The following is a 10,575-nucleotide window of genomic DNA, read 5'->3' as shown; positions in this document are numbered from 1 at the left end:
GAAAGGGACAGACTGTTTGAAATGCTAATGACACACAACCAATGCTATGTAGGCTTCTTGAAAAAAGGGGGGGAAATGACTAGGATGTATATGTATTGTAAGGTCTGCATACTGGACTTAAAAATGGCACTTGTTCACTTGAAAAGAAAATTACTTGTTGAGCGTATAAACCAAAAACATTTTCTAGCATCAAGAATTGTGTCCAAATTGTTCAGCGCACTGCACAGGCGCCATGGACTAAAAATTCATGATGCAAAGAGTAATGGCTTTGTTTTCAGGTCAAGGTGTTCTCTCAATACAATAGTTGCAGCATCACTATATATAACACAAAAAGTGAAGAGAACTTTAAAATTGACGTAAGTTGAGTAAAGACAAGGAAACAAAGGAGAGAACATTTAATAGTTTAATTATAAGCTGCTGTATACATTCAGTGATTATTCCGATTTTCATGTTGCCAGAAGCCATGGGTGAGACCAGCAAAACATTCAGCTACAAGATCTAGTTTGTTGTATGCAATTTGTCCATTTTCATTCATATTTTTCCACATTGTACATAGTTTACTGCAAAGCAACATAAAACCACATTGCCGATGTGCAACACGGTTCTTCCAAGACCTTAGTTCATTCAAACACAATTCCACCCAGTCTGTTGTGTGGCGCTCGTAGGAGGGGAGAGCCCTGTTTATACCATTCTGGTCTCAACCTTATCTTTGAGATCAAGTGAACACAGATGGCAAAGGGTGACAGCAGTGCTGAGCAAAGCTATTCTGCACATCCGAATGCCCTCAGTTGAAGCTGAAAAAGCCTTGTTTAAACTTGATTGGGCCCGATAGGAAAGCTGACTCATTAGACAGATATAATAGGTGGAACCCCGTTACCAGCTTGAAGAACACTGGGAGCCGTTCTTTTTCCTCCCTAGATACTAAGATTAAGCAACATCCTGCAATCTTTAAGGTTTTGTTTGCATCTTTTTTGGTTTCTTTTGCTATCTCACTCTAAGCTCATTGAACTGACACACTAATGTTGGTGCTGAAATCGCTTTTTTTTGTTGTTTTTTTTTTTGTCTTTTTACATTTTCTAGTAGCCCACACAGAAACTTGATGGCACAAGAACTGACCAATAAGAAACTCTTTACAACAAGGTAGACTGCAAGTCAACAGTTGCCAGGGGTCACACAGTAAACAAAAAATAATCCAAGTTCATTTTGAAAATAAAAAACAAATCAGGTTCAATATAAAAGCAAAAGACAAATGAACAAAAGCAAGTTAATTTCAAGTATAACTTACTCATAAAATAACTACACAGCATTAAATATTCTCATTATACATTTTTAAATTATTTATAAAATATATTTTGGCATATGTTTTTTTTATTTTTGTGTTTGTGTAACAAACGCTACTGTAGCTTCAGTTGAACACCAATGTTTATTTGTTTTTTTTCTCTTGAAACAAAACATTAAAGGGATTGTCACATAACAACAGGTTATTAAAAATGATAATAGTAAACCCTATACAGAGTTTCACATAGCAAGACATGAGTGACGATCCCTTCTATCCTAGCCCCATAGTCAAAAGTCAAAAAAAGTACAAGACCAGAGCACAAAGTTCTAATTTGTGCTCCACTGGCTACAATCAAGGTTGGGCACAGGAGATTTCAAAAGCAGTAAGTCTTTTTTTCACACAACTCAATTTGAACATGAGATCTGTCTGTCCCACTTCCAGTGTTCAGAGCGGCTGGGCAGATAGAGAGAGTTCATTTAGCTCCATCCGTGATAAAATATAAATACTGTAAAGACCTCACAGTCTGATGACACTAGGATGTCCTCAGGGATACGCAGAGAAAGTTTCTCTTATTAGTCAAGGAGAGGGACAAATGAGACTGAAAAGTCTCCCTTTCCTTCTCCTGAATGCACTGAAAACTGTTGGAGTAAATTGAGGATATTTTTAGCTGAATCCTGCGTATGACTGTTGTTGTTTATTACATTGACGGAGCTCACTATACAAAGGAACAAAGAGCGATTTTGGCAGCTAGAACAAACTGCAAAACCAACAAAGGCAAATATCAGTTTGTGATACAAAAGTAGTTCAAAAGGCATAACTGTACTTATGAACTGGCACCTCAGGTGTCCAAACATGTAGTGTCCTGCTTTGGCGCAAGGGCTGGAGAGCTCCACCGGCCATGTCCATGCTGTCAACAGTAACCTGCCTGTCCACTCATTGCAGACTGATAGAAAGTAAACTGAACAAAAAGCAAACAAGGAAAAAGTACTGCGACTACAACAAAGCCACATCCACTACCTCGGCTTGAGCACACAACTAGCTGCAGCATACTACAGTTCATCATCTTCAGCCCAAGCTGGTTCTTGAATATTGTATACTGCAAATGGGTGTGTCTTTCTACTTCCACAGCCTGACTTTCTTCTGTGTACACACAGCTATTGCGGGGTATATATATGTGAGTTTACACTGTATGTGTGTATGTATGTTGGTGTGTGTCAGAGAAGCTCGCTAAAGCACAATGTCCTTCAGGCGCTTGCTGCTGGGGGATTCCTTGTCTCGGCCATCGTGGAGAAGTGTGTTGATCTCCCTGACAGCCGGCTCACTGTCCTTCCCCTCCGGCTGCCGCAGCAGGCTGTGGTTGGCGATTCGCTCCGCGTCGCGGCATTTCAGTGTGTTGTAGGCAGATGACGGCTTGGACACTGGGCTCTTCAGGTGCACAGGGGAAGTGATGGGGCTGGCTGCCTCACGCCCGTTGCCAGCTTCACGGACAGCCCCTCCATTGGCCTTGGGGCTACACACCTGAGACTCCTGAGTCCGCTTTCCCTTTATCTCTCCCCGTTCCACGTCCTCAGGCCCATCCTTGCCGAAGGTGGCAAAAGTCCTCTTGGTGGTGCCATCCTCATAGTGGGGCACATCAACTGTGGTGGCCTCGATAGACAACGCAATGACATTACGGGCGTGCTCGGGTGACTTGGCGCGCGCTGGGATTGGAACACGAGGCATCCAGCAGCGGTCAGAATGGCCTAGGATGCGACACTCATCCTGGCAGTGAAAGCCCTCACCGGGATCTGTAGGAGACAACAAGAAAATATTATTGTTAGCTTTGTTTGTTAAACCAGCTTGATTTTAAACTATTATGCTCATTTGCATACAGATCTCATAATGTTAATTCTCCCATATGGCCTTCATTTGATTTTGGTATGCCAAATCTGACATGAAATGAAAAGAAAAACAATACAGCGTTTTGTTTTAATTAAAACAGCCCAAGTTAAGCATTACTGAATGATTTGCTTGCACTTGCATTGCATTCCTGCATTCTGAATGTCTCAAGACTGCAGTCCTGTTAACACTGCTCACTGATAACTAGAGTTGGATGTTTGGGGCACTTATAATATGCCAATTAAATTATGTATTGTTAAATCAAAAGTCCATTTGCAGCTCTTGTATAATTGGGTTTTCTGTAGCAACATTAGATGAAAGGCAGGTTTAAACAGTGCAATCAGATATCTCGCAGAGACACACCAGACGAGTTGCGGTGTTGTTGCCTGGTTCATCTCTCTCTCTCTTTCTGTTTCTGTCATCTGGCGCCGAGTTATAAATATGTAATGATGTTTAACGCTAGAGTGAAAAAAAGATTTGTCTGAGTCTGTATAACTGCACTCTTTCGTACTGTGTTGTGTTGGAGGGGAAGGCTTTTCAAGACGAGTTTTTGCATTGTCAAAGAAAGTGGCAGGCTTTCTTACTGACACAGAAATGCTGAAATAATTTTTGTTTTCCCATTTGTTATTAATTCACATGTATAATTGTCCAAAAAGCAGAACTCTGTGCTAGATTTTTAAAAAATCATTAAACTATTATTTCACTTGTCTTTCACTGGTCTAAAATGTTGATCAGGAATAGAAAGATTAATAGAAAACACTTTCAAAATTATTCAGCCCTCAAAAACATAACAATTCATTTTCCAAAATCTCTCTATGCCACAGTGCTGTTGTGTTTTTCACCAGCTCCATTCTTGAGAAAGATCTTGCCACACAGATATGAAATGACACATTTCTGAGCTCTCCTACTGGTTGTTTCACTTCTAGCAAGAGCCATCCTCTCTTCCAGAGGCCCAAGGTGACAAGAGAGGATTGTGAGAGGGATTGCCATCGACCCAGATGCATACGCTTACATCTGGCAATCGCAGCTTGACAGATCACCTAATTAAAATCACTAATGATCTGTTTTTCTCCCTTCTTTCCTGCACTCATGAGAGGCACCTCTGCTTAGGCCCTGGGGATCGATATTTAAAGATTGGAGACAGGCTTTTCAGGGCCAGATATGCCAGAGCTGTCTCTCATAAAGTATAATCTGATGAAACTGACATACAACATGACTAAATGACTGAATGAATGAGTAAAGGCTATCATGGGCTGTTTGAACCCAACTATGGGAAGTGGAATTCTGGAGGAATCATCTTGCCTGAAGGCAGAAAACATAAACACCAGCACTAAGACTGCAGACGATGAGCGACCAATGTCCACATGAATCCTTCATGGTGTGACAGAGGCGGCACAGAATTATCATTGTTTCATCATGTGTCTCTGAATGCACACACAGAGACACACTGACACACACAGACATGGCATACTCTCCAATAAATGCAGCTTCAGACACCCTCTTCCTTACAAGGGACAGCATTGTAATAAGCATCTCAAACGTAGTCTACATTTACAACACCCATGTAAATGCACAAGTTAACATCTTACACAATTTCTTGCAGGGTGAAAATGATAAAGTTTAGAATTATTATTACATACTATTATCCACATTATCCATGCGGAATAAATAAGCAGTTTTATAAAATCTCTATACAGATAAAATCATTTGACGAGGCTGAAAAGCAAGAATGAGCAAACTGAATATATTTTCCACGAGTTGCACTCCTGTATGTATGTAAATTTGCATGAATGCTGATTGGTCCAAGAAACTGCACTGGCGGCAATCAAGGAGACAAAAGGCATGAAGCTGGAGGTTTTGTTTGAACAGAAGGGATCCAATCAGAGTGTAATAATGTAATCACAACAGAAAGTCGTTACCAGGTACTAGGAACATAATGGGGAGCGATGAATAAAAAAAAAACAAAAAAAAAAAACATGCCCATACACTAGATTAGATTGTCCGCAGTATTTTTAAACCCCTTTCAAATCCCATGTTCTTTTTTTAATCCTATGTAACGGCTTTTTCATTAACTGTATTTTGAACCTTTTTTGCCTTTTTGGCCTTTTCTTTGATGTATTGCAGACATTAAAGATGGTTTGAAAAGTCAATATTTCAGTAATAGTAGCAACGTATAGTACATTTTGCAAAGATTGTATCTTAGTACTTGTTGGCATTGAAAAACTGTAAGTAATATGCATTTGAAAGTTGTAACATAAATTTCAAACTTGCATTTAAACACACGGTGCAAGACCTCATCTCTATATTTAGTAATCTGAAATTTATCCCTAAATCTTGTTTGACATGTTTGACAAAGTAGATCTTTTTCTCCACTGATTAAAGATTTACAAGCATCTTGGTAATGAATGCAATTTCCTCTAAATACTTTGGCTTTTTTTCTATGGCCTGAAGCACTTTCTAAAGCATGAAAAGCCTCAAGGCACAAAGAAATATACACAAGTTGTATGCTCTCTGCTTAGCAGTGCATGCATATGCAGTGAATGCCATTTTCTCTCCTTTCCTTTAGGGGTCTATGGGAGAGCAACTGGGTTGTAAATGACATTGTTATGAAAGCCAAGTGCCATTAACACTCACACATCCTGCCTCTGCTCAGAGCTTCATAAAACGCAGATGTTGCTCTAAAAGACCCACAAAAAATGGAGGAGACAAAATTTAAATAAAAAAAGTGACAGGCCATCGACCTCTAACAAAACACAATCTCCTCCTTTTCCAAAAAACGAGCAAACTGTAATGGTGAGAGATGAATTAATGGCTTTTACAGCAGCAGATAGGTTTGGAAGTCAACAACTACTGAATAAAAGACAGTGAAGGCACCTCCTGCTGTGAATGTGTATTCAAAGTCATCAGGAAAATAAGCTTGCCAATCAGTTCCAGGAACAGACTTAAAGTACAGCACAGAGCAGGATGTCATTGGGAACATTTCCTATCTACAATTTAATACCTATTAATTACTAAGGGAGCTCCATCGGCAGGTGGAGGCTGCCTGTGTTTTTTAGTCTTCCACATTGAAAATACAAACAGCCTAATGCCAGTGGAGGCAAAAAAAATCTGTGAATCAAGTAGCACAGCGCTGCTATCAAATCAGACATACTGCACTTTAATTCTGAATTAAGGTCCAAAGACTGGCAAAGGCGCTAGGGAGCACTTTAAATATGAATGTACTGATGTGCATGGTATTGGAAAATAATAAATATTGCCACTTCAAATACAAAAGTAAAATTCTCCTGATAGTTCTGGCCATGTTTTTCTGTTTGCAGTTACCTGGAATAGCATCACTTTGCATCACCATGGGGAGAAAACCCACACGTTCCCTGCCATTTCATCTCGCATCTGCAGCCTGCCAGCAGCCGACTCAATCCTGTCTGCTTCTCTCAATCAGATGAAGGCGTCTTAACTTCAAGTTACAGCAGACAGATCTTCAGCTTCAGCATGGGGATCCCACAATCCGACAAGCTCATTGCTCAATTTACCCTTGTGCATGTACATAACTATCCCTTGATATCATACAGCTGGAGGTGCTATTTGTTTGTTGCTAATGTAGCAAAAAAGAGGAATCAGCAAAAGACTAAAATCCCCTGACACAAAAGGGAAGAGATGTGTTCACTGAGAGAGGCAACTCCCCGAAAACCTCTCTGAGCTTTCGCCAGCTATTTTGCGTCCTGTTTGGCTAACACATGGGGCCTGGCTTGGAAAACACAGACGCTTTTCCCTCCAAAACTAGCGCACAGAGACTTGAGGTTGAAAACAATGATGTAATCCTATAAAATGAGTGTAAGCAGCCACAAGAAACAGAAGGCCAGACTGGAGGGCAAGAGACAGGGTTGAGTCGATGTGAACCCGCATTCAGGTGACAAAATCTTCATTCTGTATGTCTCAGTTTAACTGCAGCCGCGAGGCGATGGGGACTTGTAGTATGACACAATTCAGTCAGTTTGGTTTTACAGCATGATGAACCCTAAAAAGAATTTGGAACAACGGTGTGGCATGATAAATCATTTTACAAAGAAAGTCTGCCACTTTTGGCTTAAACTACTTTTTTGTATTCCCTCTGTATGCTGACATTTTTGTTGTAGCAGTAACAATAAATGTCCTGATTCTGCTTGTCATATGAAAATAGATACTCCTGAACAGACATCCAGGCAGTTTAATGTAGACGTTACTGTGATGTAGCTGTTATGCAAGAAAATAATTTAAAACAATTTAAATCCTGATATACTTTATTTGTGGCCTGCATAGACTTTACCGATTCTCTTTGATTTCTCCTGCTTTCCCGTTTTTTTTCCTCACTGTCTCTGATTTTAAACACTATCAAAATGATGTGACAAAGCTATCAAATGTAGCCTGTCTATAGTCTGAAAAGACCATTATTCAGCTCTGGTGATTGAAAAACCCTGCAGCAACTCTGTCACTGTGTCTCCTTTCATTTTTGTGCGAGACGACTGGTATAAAATCCAAACGAATTCAATTTACAGGAAGTTAAATAAATGTGGCTGCAATCCTGCTGACCCTTGTTGAGGACAGCCTGGGAGCCAACACTTTCTGCCACGTCTGAGTGGTTTACAGAAGGTTTTCATTTGTTGCTAAAATGTCGTCAGTTTTATCCGCTCTCATCTTGGTATTCCAGTGTATCTTTGACAGTGAGATGGCTGTTTTCTAATTGCTCTCCATATTAATTTTCCATCCTGGCAGTCACATGGCAAAGATTGATTAAATCTAAATTGCTACTACAGAGTCTTGATGGAGCCTGTGATGCAGAAGCTGATGGGAGTATCACAAGGGAGGAAAATTCAGAAAATATGGCAACAGCAGAATAGAGGGTGACTGTCTGTGGTTGGTTGGTGCGCTGAGTCCAAACGATGCTCGAGACCTAACAGGCTTGGCCCTGCATGATCCTAACACTGGGGATGAAGCTTAACATCTAGTCTGCCCTAACTACAGCAGAGGACAGTTCTACGGCCAGCTGAGGCTAAAGCCTGGCCAAGCAGCCTCCTACACTACTCACCAGGGAGAGTCCAAGCTCTGCTGTCATCCCAGCCAGCCAATTCAGTCTGTGGGCCATAAATCAGCCTGGAGGCCTGGCTCCTGCGGGAGCGGCAAGATGGAGTGTGATGGTCTTGTTTTTACAAACAGTAGAGGGGCACCCTTACTGCACCACGCAAGCCATCATTCTCTACACAGCACCGAGTCCTCTCCTTCTCCCCACAGCATCTGGTTCAGTCACATCAAGCTTCCCCCCCCCCGACACTCCCAGATTCATCCCTCGCAGCTCCCCACACAAGCCCATCCTTTATGCTTCTCCTCCTTCTGTCCTCCTCTTTCATCACATCCGTACTGCTGTCTCACGTACATTGGTGTAATTAAATAAATCCTTCACCCCCAAATCTCTTGCTCTCATTTCTGCCTATCTGGACAGAATTCCTTCTACTCTTGCAGTCAAATATTAATTGTCGTGGAAATTAGACTCACTGGGCAGCCTTGTTAGTACTGTCATATGGCTGGCGAAGCCAGGGGTTCATGTGGCCGTGGTTCTATTTCTGTGCATTAGTACCAGTCAATTCATCAAGAACAAATTCACTGTCTAATCCATCCAGCACTGCAGAGGGTGTCTGACAGCTTGTCACTTCTGCCAGGCCTGCCTGTGTCCTCTCAAAAGCCGATGCAAAATGGCAAGTTAACTTCATTTTGAGCCAGTGTTTCATTCACTGTTCTTTATAAGCTTTTGTCAATAATTGTTTTAAACGCTAACAACAGTTCAAACCAAATTCTGCAAATGTTTACTTCCACTGTCTCTGTTCCACCCACACTGATGGCCCATCCAGCCCAGCCTGTGCATTTTATAGCAAGTCCTGGTATAAAGAATGAATTTCCAAACTGGTGTTGACAAACAATGAACTAGCTTCTAAATTGGTACAAACAGCATCTGTTTAACAGCTGTGTAACAGCAGCGGGAGGAAAAAAAGCAATCGCTATGCTGTTTTATAAATCACTATGTCATCGCAGAGCGCTGTTTTGTTCAAAAGCAGGACCACTAGCCAATGGACTGCTTGATGTAGTGGAAACGATGAGAGCTGGTTGTCATGATGACATACGTGGGTGGGCTGGTTTCAATGCCCCGGGAACAAATACTATTTGCTGAGAAGATTCTCTCACCTTATTGTGCCCTGCTCCCACGATCACTGGCTCCTTGAGGTTGCAGCAGGTCAGGAACAGTTTTTTAAGGCTCTAGAACCATTATCTTCAGCTCCTATCATGACATGTGCAATGCTTGGAGGGGCTGGATTTACAATGGTCAGATCTTGTGGGACATGTAGGTTTGTATACTGGCCAATATCATAATACATACCGTGATTTTCATACTTTGGATGAGCCAGTGACTGTTTAACTCTCTCAACAGGCACTGTGAACTGGATTTAACCCAGACAGAAAGGCACAGAGACCTAAGCCTGGCTGCATGTGGTTGAACTTGGCTAAACAGGAAGATATGCACCAGCACCAATACAACACATGTATGAATGTGTCCACAAAATACGAGACAGCGTCCGGGCTGGGGAGGCTGTTATCAATGACGGAGTGAACAATGCCCAACTGTTCAACCACACTGCCAATCCAGCAACAAAAAAAAGACTTGGAAAACAGCATTCTTCTTGTGTGTAATTCTGATGGAAAAGTAACTACAGAACAGAGTCTGTTGAGGTTTTACTCTTTGAGTCAAATCACTGCGCTTAGAGTAAACTGCTTATTTTGTTGCCAGAGAAATCTCTGTACCATTCCACCCAGAAGGGGTCAGATTTTAATTTTTGAAATAGTTTTACAGGTTTTTGGGATGTGGCTTTGCAATTGGATGTGATGGGAAACTATGAAAAAATAAATAATATTTATTTGACAAAGACATCAGTGTGGGTTTATGTACATACAGCTAAAGCAAACAGCAACTGCAAACTGTAAAAGAACTTAATAATAAGATAATACGTATGTGCTTTCCTCTGCTACAAGATAATGATGCCAAACATATCGCTGTCATTGGGACAAGAAATCAGCTTAATAACTTTGTGGTAGTAAATTAGATAATTTTGTGGCCACATATAACATTTCCAAGAAAAACTAATCAGGGATGTAATTCAGTGATGAATTTCATCAGAGGAAATTCATCTCTGGGTTAGAAGTATTTTAAAGGGATAATTATTTTAAAATGTGAAAGATACAGGATGAAAAAGAAGGCAATTAAAGTCGAAATTAAACTGCAACTTGAGCTCATCTTACTCACATAATTTGATATATTTCCAGTTAAAGTGGGAAATTGTGGTGAAACATCATGCAGGGAGGAACCATTGAAAAGTGTCCTAAGGTAAATTGGAAAG

At 40.9% G+C, this 10,575-nt stretch overlaps 1 protein-coding gene across 4 annotated transcripts in view; it reads right to left on the bottom strand.

Moving 5' to 3' along the window:
* Window positions 1–408: 408 nt before the first annotated feature.
* Window positions 409–10,575, bottom strand: part of pcdh19 (protocadherin 19) — a 53,274-nt gene continuing 43,107 nt past the window's right edge. For all 4 annotated transcript variants that reach the window (XM_041048459.1, XM_041048461.1, XM_041048460.1 and 1 more), the window contains exon 5: window positions 409–3,066. In XM_041048459.1, coding sequence (XP_040904393.1) covers window positions 2,507–3,066 — 560 coding nt within the window. In that variant the 3' untranslated portion in view covers window positions 409–2,506. The remainder of the gene's footprint in view (window positions 3,067–10,575) is intronic.

The sequence above is a fragment of the Toxotes jaculatrix genome, chromosome 10 (assembly GCF_017976425.1).
Source record: "Toxotes jaculatrix isolate fToxJac2 chromosome 10, fToxJac2.pri, whole genome shotgun sequence".
In the NCBI taxonomy this organism is placed as follows: domain Eukaryota; kingdom Metazoa; phylum Chordata; class Actinopteri; family Toxotidae; genus Toxotes; species Toxotes jaculatrix.
The sequence above is the reverse complement of the archived record's forward strand: the minus strand, read 5'-3'. Positions and strand labels throughout refer to the sequence as shown.